Source organism: Crassostrea angulata, chromosome 7 (genome assembly GCF_025612915.1).
Source record: "Crassostrea angulata isolate pt1a10 chromosome 7, ASM2561291v2, whole genome shotgun sequence".
Lineage (NCBI taxonomy): Eukaryota > Metazoa > Mollusca > Bivalvia > Ostreida > Ostreidae > Magallana > Magallana angulata.
This window is the reverse complement of record NC_069117.1, coordinates 29,790,618-29,812,076: the sequence shown is the minus strand read 5'-3', so window position 1 is coordinate 29,812,076 and position 21,459 is coordinate 29,790,618. Positions and strand designations below refer to the sequence as shown.

The 21,459-nt window shown below is 33.5% G+C and overlaps 1 protein-coding gene across 4 annotated transcripts; it reads left to right on the top strand.

The window, feature by feature from the left end:
• The first annotated feature begins 7,242 nt into the window (after positions 1 to 7,242).
• On the top strand, positions 7,243 to 18,601 carry LOC128155490 (glutamate receptor 4-like). Of its 4 annotated transcripts, none has more exons than XM_052817210.1 (13): positions 7,243 to 7,612; positions 8,577 to 8,702; positions 8,831 to 9,067; positions 10,272 to 10,462; positions 10,677 to 10,730; positions 10,889 to 11,122; positions 11,483 to 11,587; positions 11,864 to 11,917; positions 13,374 to 13,499; positions 13,702 to 13,905; positions 13,998 to 14,827; positions 15,044 to 15,221; positions 15,647 to 17,767. In XM_052817210.1, the coding sequence occupies exons 1-13, from the start codon at positions 7,525 to 7,527 to the stop codon at positions 15,734 to 15,736; spliced, it is 2,517 nt and encodes an 838-aa protein (XP_052673170.1). In that variant the 5' UTR covers positions 7,243 to 7,524; the 3' UTR covers positions 15,737 to 17,767. The 4 variants fall into 4 exon arrangements, with proteins under 4 accessions (XP_052673170.1, XP_052673172.1, XP_052673174.1 ...); XM_052817212.1 differs by lacking the exon at positions 11,864 to 11,917 and adding an exon at positions 12,567 to 12,590 and having other exon boundaries at positions 7,244 to 7,612; XM_052817213.1 differs by lacking the exon at positions 15,647 to 17,767 and adding an exon at positions 18,323 to 18,601 and having other exon boundaries at positions 7,247 to 7,612.
• The last annotated feature ends 2,858 nt before the right edge of the window (positions 18,602 to 21,459 follow it).

Sequence of the window (21,459 nt, the reverse complement as noted above, 5' to 3'; positions counted from 1 at the left end):
TCTATTTACATGATTTGATTTTCGATGAAACATGAAAATATTAATCTTTGAAGTGGTTAAATTGGCCACATGTTCTTCCGTAATTGCGTTACGCTGAATATCAATTTCTGTTATAATATCAGAAAATTTTGATACATCCCATGCACTTAACTGTGTTTATTAGGCAGCGATTTCCCGATAGAAATATATATGTCAATAAGTTTGATTACTTTTTCAAGTCTTTGGTGGCTGGACCTAGAAACAAAGTAATTTTCTGCTTAAGACCCTTCTGAGCCTTCCCCTGGACTAGATCGCTACGAAGTTAATACGAAGACTCCCGAGAGGAGGTTTAGTTTCTCCTGTAACTCTGACAAATCTGCCTCTAAGTTGCAACGAATATTCCAAAAGACTTCTCTTATTCGATATACATTTATCTGTCATATCGAGACACTGTCCCGGAGAAGGGGTAAGGGCGCAAGCGATTATTGCATACTAGCAGTATATCTAATTTATTTTGCATGAGAGAGCTATAATGAAAGAAACTGTTATTGCGTGGACCCTGAGGTCCACGCAGAAAATATATAAGCGAGGTTAAACCGGATGCTATGGGGAAAATTTAGCCTGCACATGAGCTAGCCTGGTTCCTGTGCGTAATGGGTAGCACAGGGAACCAGGCTAGCACACGTTTATCTGAATCGGGATCGGGATTCCGTGCCATATGCACACATAAGTTCAAAGGCGCTGTAATGTAAAGTTGTCGATAAACAGTACAGAAACAAAGTATTCCTTTTAAAGAAATGATTGGCATGTGATATAAACTATCAGTATTATGAAATAAGTTTGTGTTATGCTGAAACTACAACATGCATCAAATAGCATAATTTGCAATGTTTTGTTGTTTTCCGAATACACATGTAACTTTACTTTACTTTTATAGTAGGCAAGGCTAGAGAACTTCCCGATTAAATTTTTTTAAGCATTTAAATATGATTGAATAATTATGTCACTGTATAAAAGTTTAAATCTCAAGCAAAATGCATCAAAATATGAAATTTTTAATTTACACAAAGCTGTCACTGCATAACGTTAGTTAACAAAGTAGTGCGAATCGTAATGTGTGCGCAAATAGTAGAATTCCCCGAATGCCGTATACTATACATGCAAACTTCAATCATAGATCGATCATAATTATTTTAGAAGTATGAACCCTTTAAATTCTGAGATAAAAAATCAGGGCTATACATACATGTATACGTAATACGACGTACAAATTTAGTGGATAAAAGGAGAGGGCTAGAGTCGGTGGAATCTCTGATAATCTTAAGGCTTTCACGTTTTCGTTGGAAACACATGCATATGGTCCACGTATTGTAGTCCGTTTTTAAAGGACAGCAACTTGTAATACTTTATTAGGCAGTTGAGTTGCAATTTTTTTTAAGTTTTAAACATATATTTCTATTCATAGTCCTTTATCATTCGATACAGGCAATCAGATATCAATATTTTCACTTTTCTTAAAGACTAATGGTATAAAGATATGTACGATGCATGATTTCTTTTATAATTTTTATTTCAAACAGGTTTACCTTGCTACATGCATGTTTCTGATGTAATTGTGATAGAGCGATTTTATATAGCCCCCCCCCCCCCCTCTAAAAAAGGGACAACGTTTTTGAAATAAGAGTTACTTTTCTTCGTTCAGACTGGTAGACATTTTATCGATGGCTTTCACTGAATGTTGATGTATTGTTTCATGAAATTGTTAATTAAGAAATCAACACATTCGAAGATAAGATAATGAGAATATAAGAATTTGTATTTTACGACCAATCATTAACAAAAACCACCCCACACACACACACACACACACACACGCACACAAAACACGCCCCTTACATCTCTTTTATAACAAAACAAATAGGAAACAAACAAAAATGATCGAAACTATGTAAGTGTAATGCAATAAATCAAACGTGGTTCCAAGAATCAAACGGTACATTTAGGTTGTTTTTGTGAATGATTGATTATCATTTGAGTTTTATTATAGATAAATCGATCCATTTTTATAGATAAAAAATGTACTGCTGAATTTGTCGAGGTTATATATAAAACCACTGATTCTCTTTATTTCATACCTTTTTAAGTGGAAGCCAGACATTAAATTAATGTTTTACAAGTGTCTGTAGCGATAAAAACGACATTATGACGTGATACTGGTGAGAAGCGCGGCAGGACAGCCTCGCCTGTTAGAGCAATGAATCATTACTTTCTGCTCCCAATAGTAATACCGGTATATGTACAGGCTGATTCCTCCATCAAAGTTTTTTTCTCATTATTTTGACATTACAGTTTCCAATTATAAATAGTTGCATAGAGTTGCCATGGAAGACCTAGATTTTCTGTAACCTGCTAAACAATTTTCTGTTGTATCCCAGTTTAATGAAACTTTATAGTATTTTAATTATTTATTGTCTGACTTGCTGAAATAGAATTGTAGACTTTGAAAAACTCTTTTAATACTTTGATAATTTGTATGCGTCCTCTCAGATTTGATTTCTATCCTGTAGTAAAAAAAAACACAGAAGTTTTCTAGTACAGGGCCCTCTCTAAATTTGATTTTGATCATATGGATTTCATTTTTACAACCAAGAAAAAAAACATCCTTTATTGACATATTTCTGATTAAACTTATACTACTTATCCTAAAACATTAACCATAAACACCCCCCCCCCCAAAAGAAAATAATAATCATAATCAAGCAAACATTATTCTACAATAGGATTACTCCTCAAGGGTCAATATCAATGCAAAAGGCGAAATTGTTTGGGGTTGACAGTAGACTAAAAATCCACTGAAACACGATCAATAAGCAACCTACATGTACATGTAGATAAGTTCATGTAAGTTATGATTAAAGTCAATAAAAACCTTAGAAAATGCTGTCTTACATATGCATGTTGTATTATATGATAATCACATAGGATCGTTTCACTCAACGTCGTTTCTGATTCTAATATTCTTAAAGATTCTCAATCGCTTTAAATGTCACAGGTACACACCATATTTTCGTCATTGTAATCAGGGACGTATATACTACTTAGTACATGTATATACGTCTCTGGTGTTATTTTTGAAAATTCGTACATCGCTTAATGATTTCATAAAATGAGAAAGAACACAGTACCATTGTGGCCAGTGTTTGGCTATTTGGAATTAACCTCTTGGCAGATAATATCAAACAAATGTCCGATCGTTAATATTTCATAGAATGCCACCCAGTCAAATCAAAATTTATAACAGCTTCATCCACTTTCTCACAGCTTCATCTACTTCTTGAATCAAGGTAGATTTAGCGCTTTATTTACATTCAATATATTTTTTTCTCACTTATTTCATTCTTGACTTTATTGCCTACCGTATGGTTTTTGTTGAAGCGTAATTAATATTTACTACGAAGAGAGCTGTGGTTTGCCCTTAAACAATAAACAATAAAATGATGGTTTAGTAACTTCTGTATATTGGGATATGTTTACGAACAAACGATGTTTGAGTCGGTTGAATTGACATAGAATACGAACTGGGTCAGACAGACATTTGGAATTGTCTCTTAGGTGGCAGGGGACAGTTTTTTTTATCCAATTCATTGTAGCCAAGGGATGCGTGTCTTCGGAACTCTGTAACTAGAATTTCCTCAGTTCCCATTCAGCACAAATACCTTTAATTCACTCTTTATAAGGCCAATCACCAATTTCTGAAGAAAATTGCTAATCAAAACCTGTAAAATTCTCTACATACTGGTTTTTATGAGATTTTGACCCTTTCATATTTTGCTAATTTTTCATGATTTTTCAGCTTTTTAGACCTCCCCCAGCTAATTCCCTGCAGAGGGTTGACCTTCCGTACCGCGTGCATGCTGCACTATCACATGTCAGAAACTTACCGGTGTATAGTTTACAATGTCCCATCCACCTACTTTTCGTGTTATTTTACCTCCCGTCTGTAACTTGCAATTTCACTGTGTAAAGTCAGCACAACAGTCAAAGCCGCAGGTTTCGCATTTTACTTCTGATTCTCATGTACCTAACATAAGGGGCCTACATATTGCATATCAATTTCAACAAGAGACACCCCTCTAACTAATGATAATCATTAAAAATCATTTCATGAATTTTAGCAACACTCATAAGCCTTCAAGTACAGCAACTCTCAATTTTACAAAAATATTGACGGGTACTTTATTCGAAACTGTCCCTTGCTACCTTAAACATACACTCACATTCTCTGAAAAGTCATCTTGTCTTAAAATTACAAAGCTTATGCTATTCTGAAAAAAAGTACACCACATTTTGCCAATTCCATTGAGGTTTAAGAAAAATATGGCCATTTAAGTGAACCCACCATTTCCACTTTCCTCTATTTAACACAGATTCACAGGGCTCTCCATAAATAAAGCATCTTTACCTAATCTTTTAGAGGTCAACTGTTGTTCAACCTCCTTAAATAAGAAACCTTATTGAATACTACATGCATCTGCTTGATATTATCATGATAAAAGCATCACATCACTTAGAAATCCCTTCACATGTATACCCTCCCCCTATCTTTTGATTTTCACAAGAAGCATTAGTTTGAACACTTTAACCTAATATTATGAAACTTGTGGCAGTTTCCTTGAGTCATTTCTTACACATAATTGAAAACAACCATCACTGATATTTAAAATTGATCTTTTTTGGTAAATGGATGATTTGTAGCATTTTTATTCACAAAAAGTCATGTCGCCCTACATGTGATTTCTTGCTTTCATGAAAAACTAAGCCTATAATCATATTTAGTGGATAACTTATATATTCTGGTTTCTAGTCTCCTTTCAACTTTGCTAAATTAGTAAGACCTACAAGTGTGACATGTGCGTTTAATTAAAATGAAATTCAAACACACCAGGGTACCTGGGGACGGATGAGAATTCCATGAAAAAGGTTCAAATTTTACATGTTTTTCTACATTTTTGATGCATATATACAATAAAAGGGTAAAAATGTGTTGTTTTTTGTTCATTTCAAGAGTAATTATCATAGCAGATGTTATTTCAAGGTCAAATGTACAGTTACATATTCTACATGTAATGGTAATGGAGTCCATTGGAAAGAGGGGGTGGCTTTTTCAATTCTGTAAATACATCTAAAATACCATTTTTTGATAGGAAGGAGCAAAAACTTGAGTTTTTTGACATATTGTATACTTTGATAACTGCATTTGTCTCCATGTAAAGTTCATTTGAAATAAAAATATGCTGTTTTAAAAAAATTAGGTGATATAAGTCTGGTGGATTAATGTTATTTCATAAAATCAGACAGCAAAATGGCTGCAAATTCATAAATTTAATGATTTAATTGATAAAAACTGTTTTAAAGTATTTATTCTTATCTCAGTAATTAACTTAAGCCTATTAATTGTCATCAGGATAGGAAATGCCTACTCTCTAAGCCAATTTACTCTAGTGGGGGTCATTCTACACATTTAAGAGGGAGTTACTCCCCTTGAATATTTTAGCTAATAAATGATGTCATGACATCTATAGCCAAGAAAATCATCCATTTTCACAAAATGTATTACTTATGGTACAAAATCCACTCAAAATTACACTTAAAGGAGAAATATGAAAATACCATATAGTCTTGAAGGTGGCAGGGGACAGTTTTTTTTATCCAATTCATTGTAGCCAAGGGATGCGTGTCTTCGGAACTCTGTAACTAGAATTTCCTCAGTTCCCATTCAGCACAAATACCTTTAATTCACTCTTTATAAGGCCAATCACCAATTTCTGAAGAAAATTGCTAATCAAAACCTGTAAAATTCTCTACATACTGGTTTTTATGAGATTTTGACCCTTTCATATTTTGCTAATTTTTCATGATTTTTCAGCTTTTTAGACCTCCCCCAGCTAATTCCCTGCAGAGGGTTGACCTTCCGTACCGCGTGCATGCTGCACTATCACATGTCAGAAACTTACCGGTGTATAGTTTACAATGTCCCATCCACCTACTTTTCGTGTTATTTTACCTCCCGTCTGTAACTTGCAATTTCACTGTGTAAAGTCAGCACAACAGTCAAAGCCGCAGGTTTCGCATTTTACTTCTGATTCTCATGTACCTAACATAAGGGGCCTACATATTGCATATCAATTTCAACAAGAGACACCCCTCTAACTAATGATAATCATTAAAAATCATTTCATGAATTTTAGCAACACTCATAAGCCTTCAAGTACAGCAACTCTCAATTTTACAAAAATATTGACGGGTACTTTATTCGAAACTGTCCCTTGCTACCTTAGTTGGCGAGCTAGAATGATCTGATGAAGCGAAATGAGCAGTGACCATGTACTTAATTCTGCTAAGAACAAATGACTGGTATTGATTAGTTGTTGTAATAACAATACAGTAAGATTGGAGGAATAATACGCGACGATTGATATTTGATTTTTGTGTAAATACAATTTCTTTTTCTTTAATGAATGACAATGCTGTGGATTTTAAGATGATTTTTAATTTATAGCCAACATAAAGTTAAATATAAATCTAGATATTCAAAATATTTCAGTTTGCATATAAATAATTTTTGGAACTCGAATCTTCTAGCAATTTTAAAAACGCCTGACACACAAGAAAGACGAGAAAGAGGAACTCCTACGTGAAATATTACAGAATTTTACTTTGAAAATTGAACAGTTCTTAGAATTTTGATCAGACCGATTTACAGAACTCTTTCCCATTTTTTAGCTATTTCAAAAGATAATGTCAAAACTTTGCGTCAATAAAAAAGACTGTCTAGATTTTTCCCCCTATAATTTTCATGAATTTATATGGGGGATCGTAAATCGGTTAATTTTTTATTTCATTTCAAAGCGTTCTCTCTGTCAAAAAGTAAACTGTAACAATCAAGCATCTGCATTTTATTGTTTGTTTCGAAATGCATTATTTGTATTTGCGCGCATGTCTTCTGACCAGAGAGGAAACACATGTTTGTAATCGCTACAGGTTCCCGATGATATATTGCCCCAAACTGACAACCAACCTTACCCTTTCCGACACTGACCAAATAAACAAAGAGGGGGAAAAATCTAAACTTAAAACTGAATCGTAAACACAAACATAGTGACTAGATACACGTATATTCTTTTGTTTGTATGTTTTCCTCAAACCCCTACTAATTGTACTGTTGTTAATGATCCGGGATTCATTAGATAAGAAACCTCCCCCAAACATCGATTTTCAGTCGTTTTTGCTGCTGTTTTAATAGGTTATATACAACTATCGATCTACAACGCTTGTGGTGAAGGCTTCCACTGTGGTTTGACGATCCAGCGATGGCTGAACACATCTGAAGTCACGGCACACGACATCCTTCGATACTTCCTAGCGTATTTCGACATCAAAACAGTGTTAAGTATGAGTGATTAAATTTTCATCATGTCGGAAAGTCCTGGAGGCATGAGTGCCGTTCTTTTGAAAAGTGTCGGCTGACGGAGAACGCCATCAAATATGGAACACCGGATCTTCTTCTTGATGCTCGGCGTCATTGTCACTTTTTGTGACGTCACCTCCGAGGAAACGTTCCGTCTTAAAATAGGTATAGTAGAATATAATATCGTTTCTTTACAAGGCAAAATAATGTAGGTAATTAAATGGCCGAATGCTTGCAATTCAGCAGTATAGCTATTGTAGATATGATAAAAAGCTTGAAATTTGTGAAATATACCTAGCTTTTTCCCGTAGGTGTTGGATATAGACGACTAACTTTGTTACTCTGGATTTGATCCTTTGTATTAGGTGTACATGTAGTAGTGATAATTCAAACAAGTACAGCTATTCATCAGCTCTTTAGATATTGAAGGCAAGCTATGAATTTCATTTGGTGTACATGTAGTAGTGATAATTCAAACAAGTACAGCTATTCATCAGCTCTTTAGATATTGAAGGCAAGCTATGAATTTCATTTGTACTCTTCGGGAGAATTCCACTTCCCTGCAATGTTGTAAAAGAAATTGTAAACTTGTTGAAGATAAGAAATTTCTTTAGAATTACACGAATGTACAGTAACACGAAATGTTGAAGGCAGTCTTCAAGTCGATAACAAATGAAACTTTAAAGCGAAAAGTGTTGCAATATGTAGAGATCCTTTATTTCATCTATCTCAGTCTTGTAAATTGTTGCACTTCCTCTATAAAAAAATCTTCACATGCTTTGATCATATGACTGAAAACTTACCAACATCTATTTCTGTATATAAAATAACTTTGTACATTTTGAAAAGTTTTAACTAGATTTGTTGACTTAAAAAGTATTATTACTGAGCGGTTAGACGAGAGTCCTAATTATACATGCAATTGCTCAATACGTGAATTTAAGCATTTGTTTCTTTGCTACACAGCATCTTGCATGATATCATTTCACTACAGTTTCATTGGTCGTGACATGTTTAGTAAACAAATCGTGAAAAACACGTTTAATTTAAAGCTAATTCTTTTTATCTGTTATCCAACTTCAATTCCCTAAAAAATCTGATCAGATAATACAGAGTTGAACATTTCCAGGGATCGTCGGTACTTGGACGCCAGTCTTTGACGAATTACTGAGAACAATTGGACTTTCACACCCATGGCAAATCTATAACATCACGACAGCCAAACCCAAATCGCAGTATGACAAAATGTTAAAGGGTAAGAGAAGTTGATGGTAATTCAACTTTTTACATAATGGCTTTGAAAGTTAATGATTTTGATATCATTGCGCCAAACTCGGCCTTTGTGGTTTACATTCTGAACGATTGTTTTGGTTTCTGTTGTAGTGAAAGACTTTCTTACCGATAACCAAATTGACGTCATTCTTGGTCCCTATGATGACGCCACGGGTATTGTTGCCGATAAGCTGAGAGTCCCGTACATATGCACCACTGGGTCCAAACGTAACCTAAACTACACATTCCAGATTCTTCCCCCGCTGGAAGATTTTAGTCAGGCCATATTTGACATGACGAAAAGCTACCAATGGGACAAAGTCAGCTTGTTCTATGATGATCTAAGAGGCAAGTTTCTTTTTAAGAAATAAACATTTGAGAGAGAGAGAGAGAGAGAGAGAGAGAGAGAGAGAGAGAGAGAGTATAAGAAGTCAGTTATAAATTTTAATCTAATAGCCGACTTTTTAATTTTCTATATCTTGACATGTTCTAGACATGATGTGCTTACAGTGTTTAGTGGTGTTTCAAACAGATGTTTATTGATAGATAGGAAGTGTAGATAAATAAACAAACATCATTTTGAGATAACAATAAAGTAAATAAAAGCAAATGGAAGCGTCTCTCTCATACTTATGCCTGCCATCAAATCGTATATTTTGTTGTCTCTTTTATCGTCCGACTTCTATCAATGTTAAACCACAAAAACAGATGGGATAAAGAAATTGTTTACGAGCTGAGAAAAAATGTTCCAAAGTACAATGTATATATCCCCCGTTAGGCTTTTAATTGCAAAATAAGCATCGATGTTACAGCACGAGTTTGTAAGATTAACATATGTAGGATTAATATCTACGTGCTCAGATGAAAGGGATGGTGAAGTTTTCATCTACTATGAGTAAAAAAATGAAGATAGGATGTAAAGAGGCTTCATTATTTTCGAGGTAGATAATCACCGAAATCACTATCTGTATTAGTTTTTGTCTGATATGCAGGTAGACAGAAAACAGATACCGTTACGCGCATTTGCAGTTGTAGATAGGGAACACGAAAAAAATAAGTCAGTAGCCACGTGCAGCCGCTACTTAAATTGTTTAATGAACATGACTGAATACAAAATAAAGTTTTGTATTGCGTCAATTCAATAAAATTTGACCACAATACGAGTTTTGTAGATGTTAGGGGTCTAAAAAGATATTTCGACAATTTTGTTTATGGCGTTTGCACCTGGCGACTTAAGACAGAATAAATGAAGCGTATTCTGGGTAAAAAAAAATGCTTATAAGATTGTAAATTTCTTATCTTCAATAAGTATACAAAATTTCTTAGAACATATTTTACTCGATTATAAGTAATTAATCTTGCTAGCTACTGGCAAAAGCACCCATTTTTGACAATAAATTGCTAAAATGCTATCAACACAGCTAAATAAATTGACAATTTTTTTAATTGACACGGCTCTTGATATGTATACATTTATATAGCTGTATCTTGATTACCTTAGTGCAATCACCAATACGGTACATAACCTTTGATTTCGTTTATAATTAACTAGGTGTGTATATCATGGAGCAGCTGTTGACCAACCATGACATGATGGTTAAATCGTGGCACGTGAAGGGTGGTTCTGATATAAAGGCGGTGGAGAAACAAGTGAGGGACCACCTTGTGCGGATGAGACAGGCTTTCGTCCAGAAAAGCATCATATTCTGTTCGAAAGAGCACACTGAAATCATTCTAGATCAGGTGTGCAATTAACAAAAAATTATTAATCTTTTCTGTCTTCTTTTTGATATGTTAACAATGTTAGCAATAATATTTAGCATTTTCTTCACCCATTGCAAGAGCTATTTTGACTAGATATGAATGCCTGATAAGCGTATTTAGCAGTTCTCAAATGTTAATCATTCTGGGATTATCGGTGAATAAATAATTCATGAGGTTGTTACGTCAATTTCAGGCCAGAAGTCTAGCAATGCTGTCTCAGCCTTCTGAATGGTTTTTCTACGACCCAGTGAGTCCTTCATTAACATTCTTAGCAGGTTACCTCGATATAAACTATGCCCAGGAATCTTAAAATTATTCTAACATATAGACAGTTACATACAAAATGACAAAAATAAAATACACAGTACGGTTCATTAAATTATTTCATATCAAATTATTTTCCAGGGGGATCAACTGGTTCCGGTGTTCAAAAATTTCCCTGACGTCTTTGTTAACTTCACCGTGTTTGGGTTGATGGAGTTCGATAGTAGAAACGAAATCACCTCGGTGGATGACTCGCGGCGACTGAACATCAGCCTGGCCGCAGATTCTTTGAGGCTGTTGAACGCGACTCTGCCCAAGGCCGTGGAAGTCCAGAGAAACGAAGCCGCATTTACAATTGCAGAGGAGCTCAGAAAGGTTTACTACGATCTGATGAATTTCAGAATTAAAACTTCCGGTTGAAAGAGCTAATAAAATTTGCTTCTCGCCTTAAGGAGGCTGGATGGTCAACAAACTACCGATCAGATGTGCCTTAAAATATTAGATATGATATTTTTGGCTATTTACTATTTATTATTAAGGCAAATATTCAAATTTATTAGAACGGAAATGTGATATTTTCCTAGTATATCTTTATAAAGAACTCTTCATCTAGAGAAGATTCATACAGTCTTGAAATAGCCCAAACCATCCATCCTTCTTAAAACACTAATCATACCAAAATCTCATGGATGATAATTCACTGCATATGTACAAGTATCGATCGTTTGTATGTAGATTAGAATTCCTGGTTACACTGGGGACATAGAGTTCGGTCCCAATGGGAGGCGGTACAATTACACGATCAAACTCTCAGAAATAGAAGGTCTGGACTCCCTTCAGGTATGGGCCTAAATAAAAATACATTAGTAGAATTTCCTTTTTAGACAATTATAACATACATGTACTAGTATATTGATATTGACATATATTTGAAATATTCGACCTTAGTTTCATTTATGATAGAAAAGTATCACCGTTTCAACGGGTATCATTTTACGGGTATTATGTATGAGTTACCAAACCTGAACACGTTATTTACGTATTTGATTTACATGTATTTGTTTTTAAAACTTAGTTGTCGGTGTTTATAAGATATGTGATTAACTATTTATGTAGATATTTGTTACCAGACATCATGACGTTTGGAAGAGAGGGTTTTTGTTGTATCATGTAAGATAAAAGTAGGCATTTGTATGCATTAAGTATACAGTAGATGACGTGGCTGAAATGATTACATCACCGCTTTCTGTGCCCACGCAATGAAGCCTTGTATAGTATTCACATCTGTTATATTATACATTGTATGTTACATATAGTTACATGTACCTATATAAATACATGTAACTTATATATAAATGCTTCGAATAAGTATCTTGTTAGATAATTGCATGAACCATATATACAGCCGCATATATACATGTATATAAAGAAAAACAGTTTCAAGCTTTAAAAATTTACAATTTTGGTATAGATATACAGCCATATATTAATACATGTGTATGAAAAAACAGTTTCATGCTTTAAAAAATTACAAATTTGGAATCAGTTTTAGTATATCACAAGGTTTTCTGTGGGAAAACAACCCAAATTAAATCTGAGCTTAAATGTTTGTATTGAAGATTCACCCCAATTTTATTTATTTATTATCAATTTATTTATTTGTTGATTTATTTATTTACTACATGTAGGTAGTGACGACTGAGAGCGAACGTGAATTAATTATTCATTAACACAATTATTTTATCCCATTTGCTAAATCGGGACATGTAAAGAGCTTTTATAATTAAAGTTTGCTTTGCTGTTTGCATTTCTGAAACAGGGCCAAGACATTTCCAGTACATCGGTATGTCTGTAGAATGGGTTTAACTGTTTAGCTAGCTTGCTTAGTAGAAGGTGTGGCTTTTCCCTGCTTAAAGATCTATTTCGAATCTTTGTAGAGTGTCCCAATGAGATCATTTTAATAACGTTAACCTGCTTATAAAATATGTGTTTCTTTCAAATATTTACAAGTTATCATAACAAAAAGACAAGAGAAAATTACAGCAATGTTTTATTTTTGTGTCTAAGAATCGTTAAGCATTCGATGTATGCTATAAATCAACATTTTATCAAAATGGTGTTTATTGAGCAAAATTTCGAAGATATTTTGAGAATGCATTTGCACCTTGCATATTACATAATTTTACGACTATGCATATTACATAACTTTACATTTAACACCCATTTCTTACTAATTCCTCGCTTTACGTGTTTCTAGTAGCCGCCATTGCTTCTCCTGTGTCAGATATACATGTACATGTACAAACTAAATCACAAATATCAGTGCAATTGCAACTTGTTTGCATCACAATGATAATTTTAATAAAAACAGACACCTTTTAGGATAACATTTAATAACTTCTTTCAATGATTTATTCATATGTGTTTTTTACTTTGTTATTTTTATTTGAACGATCAATACATTCAATATTGTATATAAACTCATTTTCTGTATTAATTAATTAACATTTATCTGATTGATAGAATATCATTTAACTAAATCAACTGATATTCAAAGGGGGTTATATCTATTTAAAAACTAGATCTTTCAGGAAAAGTGTGGATTTTATTATTTTTAATCCATTAGGTTGGAGTTTGGAGGTCGCATAGCAACTCGAAAGAGGACAAGATTCACTTTGAAGAAGTGAAACGCTTGAATAGAAACTACTCCTTTCCGCTGAAAGGAAGGACAGTGTCCGTTGTTATGATATTGGTAGGCATACAGTACGAAATTATAATTCAATCAAAAACTTATGATAAATCGATAAAGAAAATAACTTTTTAAATTATATTATATCTTGAGAAAATGATAAAATATGATTTTACATATATACCGTTTCATAAAAATTAAGTTATGAACAGATCAAAATTGCCATATTAGCAGTAGTATAAATATTAACACTCTTTATACATAGGAAAAACCGTTTACAATGCAAAAGAGAGACTACATGCAACGGTTAGGCAACGATAGATTTGAAGGGTTCGCCGTTGATCTAATTACCGAAGTGGCAAAAATGCTGGATTTCAACTTCGAAATATACCTTGTCCATGATGGAAAATTCGGTACCAAAAAAGAGAACGGCGAATGGAATGGGATGATTGGCGAACTCTTGGCAGGGGTAATATTCTTTGGGTTTTGAAAAAACTGTCACCTAACTTTTTCTTCATTCATGAATACGTTCATAAAAATGAATTTGTTTAACATTTCTAGAATGCCACCATGTTGGTTGCCCCTCTCAGCATCAATTCCCAGAGAGAGGAGGCGGTGGACTTTACCAAACCCTTTATGACTCGTTACATAAGTGTACTGATGAGAGTACCTAAGTCTGAACAATCTTACTTTGAATTCCTTAACCCCCTCCACCATAACGTATGGTACTGCACCTTTGGGGCTTTCATGATGGTCAGTGTCATCCTCTACTTTCTGGAACGGTTCGGAATTCGTCAAAACAAAGACTACCCCACTATATCTTTTCGAGAGAGTTTCTGGTTCGTGTTTGGGTCCCTTTTGCAAGGCAATACAGATTCGTCTCCGTCTACACTTCCGGGTCGAATTTTAACCAGCGCGTGGTGGTTTTTTGCTCTCATTTTGATCTCATCTTATACAGCAAATTTGGCTGCGTTTCTGACAGTCAAGAAAATCAACACTCCCATTAAATCAGTCACGGATCTTGCATCTCAGACCAAAATTAAATACGGCACCGTGAAGAGCAGTGGAATCATGTTTTTCTTCAAGAACACAAATATTGAACACTTTGCCAAAATGTGGGCTCAAATGTCGGAAGTGGACCCTTCTTCCATGGTGGACAGTACTGACGAAGGCTTTAAGAAGGTCAAGGACGGGAATTATGCTTTTTTCTGGGACACAACGGTCAATAAGTACAAGACAATAGAGGACTGTCAGTTCATGGAGATCGGACCTCACTTTGACCCTAAGGGATTTGGTATCGGAGTTCCTCCGGGGGCCATCTATAGAGAGGACCTCTCAATGGCTATATTAAAACTGAGCGACACCGGAATGCTCCATCAATTAGAAAACAAGTGCGTTACTCATTGTCTAATGTTTTACCATTATATGAATTATTTCACATTACATAATAAGAACGCAGTGATTCAATGGTCACCAAGAGTGACCATTAACTTAACTTTTACTCATAGACCCAAATAAATATGTGTTCCAACTCTTATGTTTTCATGACATTTTCACTGTTAGTGTACATTTTTTTTACGATGAATTATTTTTTTTATCGTGTATAGGTGGTGGCCAAGTAGATCCTGTCCAGATTTGTCCAAGCCTTCGGCGGACGAGACCTCGGAGCTCAGTATAGATAGTGTGGCAGGGGTGTTCTTTATCCTCCTCGGGGGCATCGCTCTGGCGGGAATCGTCTGCGGTTTTGAGCATTTTGCAAAGGTTGTTAAGAAAGCAGCAAAAACGGTAAGCTATTTTTACGTAAAGATGAAGTATTTTTCATCGGTCTTCTTATATTCATTTTATTCATCAGTTTAGCTGTGTATTTCAGTAGAACAAACTGTTTGAGAGGGAGGGGTCCGGGTTTTTACAGATGTATTATTTTTTTTTATGATATTACTATGTAGTAATTTGTGGTGTTTGATGTACATGTATTTGGTATACGGTAACATTCCCAAGCATTTCATGTAACAATTATTGTTTCAGTAAGCACAGTAGTTTTAATAGTTTTTGTTTGTTAGTAAAGTGGCATACATTTGTGTTTAACATTACGTGATTAAATATTTTATTTGTTTATTTACTTATTACGTTGAACTTATTTCTATAACGCACAAAATCATTGTTTCGATTATTCCATGCAATTTCAACTTGAGCAAAAATTTTTCTTTCAGAATAAAGTGGTAAACATTTTGCACACGTTAGTTTTAGTCAATAGACTGCTACATCAGAACTGTACGGATTTTATATTCTATGTAGAATAGTATAGTAATAGCAACTTATTGTCACGTGTTCGTCCCATAAATATTCAGATAGTCACATTAACGGTCCATTTTAGTACATTTGTATTAAAAAATCAAATTTGACTCTAATTAAACAACGTTTGTTTGTCTTTTGTTATCAAAACTAGTATTGTTCAACTGTTCATCAACTTTTTAAAAGTACAAAATTGATCACACAATACCGTTTTTTTTTTCTTGAATGAAATTCATTGTATAATTGGATTTAAATGTACCTTTTTTAAATCACGATAGTTCGATTGAGTATCACAAGCTTTGTGGTCTTTAAGTCTAAAACCGTGAATCGACAGTTCATTTATATGGCACATAAAATTCTGTACTGGTATCTGATTGAATTAAATAAAATTGTCGTATTCACTTTCATTGACGATATGTCAAATGAATCGGGGGAAGTTGATCAAGCAGACGGTCTCGTGAGAGGCCGCAGACGACAGGAATATTCACTAAAGCGGAATTGTTAATGTAATCAATCAAAACTATGTTTGCTATGTTTAATTTTTGATAATAATAAAAAGTGAGATAGTATTGTAATTTTCATCAAGAATTTTATTGACATTGTATTGACAATGACAAAAATCAAGACAGAAAATGTTTGGCGACCTTTGATTGTACTATTGCTTTCTGCTGCACCATGGGAACGGGGGAATGTGGGCCTGCCTATTGGGAAATTATCGGGAAATGCTAGGGTAATCACTCCCCTAAAATCGGCTTCTTTAAACAACAAAAAAATGTGCATGAGAAAATATAATTCGAATACATCTGTTTTTGTCTGGTTATTGCCAATTCTATTTAATTCATTTAAGGATTACGATGAGTCAGAAAAATTATAACAATAAACAACAACGAAAAATCCGTAAATATCCGAATTCCTATATACCTTCTCGCCATTTTTTTTCTTAACGCAAACACTGAAAGTTTCTCATTCATGATAGACAGACGAAACATTTACACCCGAATGCTAATCACGCTTCATCATTGGCTATACTGCATCGACATCGCTGCGATCATATCATCATTTTTGCTGCATGATCCTAAATATTGTGTGATGCACTCACCATTTAATTTTTCATATTGTTTACCTATTTTATTTCATAATTCATATATAACCAATCTTTTAATTCGCCATTTCCTTCTTTGCAGGAAAAAAGAGGTAAAACGTTGTTCCCTGCATGATTCGGCTTCTTTTCTTTCCAAATACAGCTTGAAATTTGAAAGAAAGAAAAATAAACCCTTGCTTTTGCTATTGATGTGTCTGTGCAAATAATCAGAGCGTGTAGATTTTGAAGAGTGATCATCCAACTACTTAACTGTGACTTCATTTACAGATATGCAACTTTAACAATATTTCAAAATCAGGAAAACCCTTTGATTTACGTGATAACCGATTTCACTCCTTATCATTAGAATTAGGGATGGAGTGTCAGTTTAAGCGAAAGGGAAATTCCGTCTTTTTAGAATTACATTTTGCTGCAACAATTTCTCAGTAGTTCTGTATCCGCGTCATGCTGCGTTTATCTTAATGATGGCTAGGTGGTAAGAGGAAGGGGGTGTACAACACATCTTTAATATTGAAATTTGAAATATATATATTTTTTTTTTTTTGTAAATAAAGAATGTATAAAAAGTTTTAAAGACATTTCCAACTTTATTCTTTCATGCGGTTTCATAAATGAATTCCATGGAATTATCAATAATGTTTATCCCGATTTTTTTCTCCAACAGAGAATTTAACAATACAGTTAGAATGCATCTTGATCATTTCACGTACGCCAAGTGCTTCTCTATTCTTCATCAGTTCTTATGATATTTTGGTAATTTTGAGTAAAATATATGGCAGCAAAAGTAACATTATATTTAACGTTCTTTAAAGCATGGAAAGTGACAGTGAAAAAAACCCGTAATTTTCATCCGTATTTAGAAGATACAGATACGATTAAAATATTTTAATATTGAGATGATTACTCTTTTACACTGATCAACATATATCGCATATATATATAAATATATATATATATATATATATATATATATATATATATATATATATATATATATATATATATATATATATATATATATATATATATATATATATATAAAACACACTTCTACTCTCTCTCTTCCTCTCTGTCTCTGCATGGTATATGGACGCCGCTTTTCACATCTATTCCTTTGGGGGGTTTCTGCTAATGAACTCCCCTGAAAGGTCATAAATGATTCACCTTTCATAGAACGTTTTCGATTATCTGAAAATTATTCGACAATTATTTTGCAATCATTTGTTTTGTTTTCTTTACATGATACACTCTATACGGAATATACATTTGTTGAAATTGAAATAAATTTTTATTTCTACATAATGTATCATTTTTTGAATTCTTTTTTATTCATATCACCATTGTAGATTTTCCGATTTTAACATTTTCACAGTTTCATTCTGCATGATTGCAAAAAAATCAATTATTTCATTGATATTTCACTCATATTCATATGAAATATTATCTTATGTTTTTTAATCATAATGGTCATATATTCTCTTTTTTTTTACAGGAGAAAAATGTGAATGGAAAAAATAGCGAAATCAAAGAAAGAGAGAGCTTTTTGTGATTATTAACAATATATGGAATAACTGGCAAGTCAATTCAATAAACATAAACATTTTATTAGAAAAAAATAGAAAAAGGTGAAGCATGGAAAAACTTCTTTGAAAGTATATACACTAATGGTAATAACACACTGTACTTGTATATATGCTTGATCATTTGATATTTCTAATTGGAAATATGTTTACATTATAATGATTTTTTAATAAATGATTACAAAATGAAATACAGACTTTATTAGTGATTTAAAATATCGTTTTATTTAAAAGTAGCCAAAATTGGTCTCTGATGTAGAACGCACCCCCCATGTGAACAAAGGTATTTAGATCAGCACTTGTTCGCCTGATTTTCCATCTGATGTCAAATAGATGGATGAATATTGACACCTGTCATTATTCTTAGTAATAGTTAATGCTTGTGGGAGTTTTTGCTCTCCTGATTTCCATTGAAAAGGTACCCCGATGATCCATTATTAACATGAGACTCATTAACAGGTGATGTTTAATTATCTTCTATGTTAGAAACAAATAAACATCGCCCATCGTAAGCTTTTGTTTAAGGTCACTATCTTTTTTCAAAGGAGGGCAAATTATTTTTAAAAATTTAAGTATATTTGTTTTACAAATGTAATGCGCGACAATTTACTTTTGGCTATACAGTAATTCCTATCGACTCTGTTTAAAACAATGCTAATTGTTCGGGTACCACAGGGTGAACGTATGTCATATTGTACATTTTTTATGAGTATCGATCCCTCATATTGATTATTGAATATTCAATACAACTCAAAACCAAGGATGAATCACATCGTTTAGGAACTCTGTCATTTTGCAATAACGTTAAAATACGTTATAATCTAGCTTCATTTGAACAACAGATACTAGAATGTTAATCTTAAATTTCCTTTCATGGGAAGACAATTACATTATACTGTTAAAATGTGAATTTTCTTGTATACTTGGTGGCTATAACAAGACATTTTACAATATGATTATCTATTTTTACATTTGCCCCAAAAATTAAATATTGACAATATGACAATTACTTGCATACGGGTTTTTTCTTCAGGAAAATGACAGTAAAGAAGCATGACCTATAACTAACACGTACTGTTTATGTACAAAACTAACCGTGCTTAGTTAATTTTCTATTTTGTTTGAACGATGATTCATAGATACTTTTCGAATAATAAAGGCGAATATAACAACCAATTTCATGTTTTATGTTTGTATAAATGATGTATTATGGCATGAAATCGGCTGAGCAGAAACTTTTGCTTTTGTATAGAATATTTGGAAATGCTGCATAATATCAAATGATCGTATTTCTCGTGTTGAAACCTTAAACTTCATCATTAATGTATCATGTTCGACGGTATTAAATGCATGTATAGATAATTGATCACAAAACAACGGTATTTTTCTGGAGCACAGATTATTAGCACTATTAAACCAAAGCTTCGGCTTGCCGGAAATATCCGGAGAAATGAGATTGACATTTCTTGAACCAAATCTCAACTATTTCATATACATCTCATTTGCACTGCAGTGGCTTTAAAGAAAACCAGGTCATCGTCAAATGAACAAATAATTCTTCATTTTGCACATTTCCACATATAAATTGCATAATCTTTCGGTGATTTTTTTTTTGGGGGGGGGGGGGGGCTGGATATTTAGGTACATGTACATCTGTAGATAAGTTGACAAATTAAACAAGCTTTCTGAGAGTATTGCATAAGCAATACACGTCCCCTACCGGTTTGTGGAAATTGTGAAAACAATGCACTGTTATGCAGAATATCGAACCCGAGCATTAAAAAATTGGAATATAAAAAATTAATTATCTCGAAAATATGTCAACTAGACGCTACAGAAGTGTAAACTTGATCTGTAGTTCGACATCTTGAAGCTGTTCAGCAAATTTCATATTATTCCTCAAACGCATAGAGAAAAAAAGTGTGGAAAACTGAAGTAGAAAAGACAGACGGACGGACATACGGACAGACTGACGGACGCAGAGGAAAGCTATAGTCCCCTCCGGTGAAAACCGGTAGGGGACTAATAAAACTGGCATGTTCTAAACGTAATTGAATTTAGCGGTGGCTGTAAAATTTGTACAGATTCTGTTTCCTTTATATAGTTATTGTTTGAACCAACATGTTGCTCTACTACGGTGCACTAAGATCAAAATGTACTTCTCCCGAGTGCGGAGAAGTACCAAATTGTTTTACAAGTTCAACGGATTTCCATAATATAGCAGGATTATAAAATTACAGATCTCTTGATGACATTTACTGTGCAAGCTCTGCAAAATGTCCACTTGATACGCAACTGTAATCCTTACAGATAATGGTTGAAATATATAGGCCACATAACCAATAACTGTTTTGCTTTGACGCTCTCACCATAGATAAAAATCACATGCATTTCGAAAATGGCGTAACAGATCACTGAAATTGTTTGCTGTAGTATTTATCAATCGAATGTTGATTCTATAAGGAGAAAATAGTACCGTGTTTTCAGCATTGGTACTGGTAATGCGAAACACAGATGCTATCTGCATTTGTAATCCGGTGATCCGTGTAACCACAGATTTAATCGACTCCAGATATGCCAGTAACTCTCACGAGAATAAAATCAATTTAACGACATTTAGCCTACAAACACTATGATTTCAAATTGCATTTCCTTGACATTTTATTCGGACTGCATGTACAGTAAATAATTCAAATGCGAGTAATGACAATAAAAAATGAACTTTTTAAAAAATCCATATTATATTAAATAGTCGAAATTTCATTGCTTTTTTCTTAAAAAATTGTTTGTCAAACTTTTTATAAACAATTTTAATGCTATGACTTTGTATAAATGTTTAGAAGCAATCGAAAATGTAAATTGCGAAAAAAAATTGCATGTATTAATAATAGGTCTTAATCAGGTGAGGTGTACCCTATCTAAACGTAAGCCTGGACTTACCTACATTCCATACATAATTAATTGACTCTTAAAGCACGTGTATCTTATCAGTAGTAGCAATTATCAAATGAATGCGAAATACTTAACTGTTATCCAACGGATTTCTCTA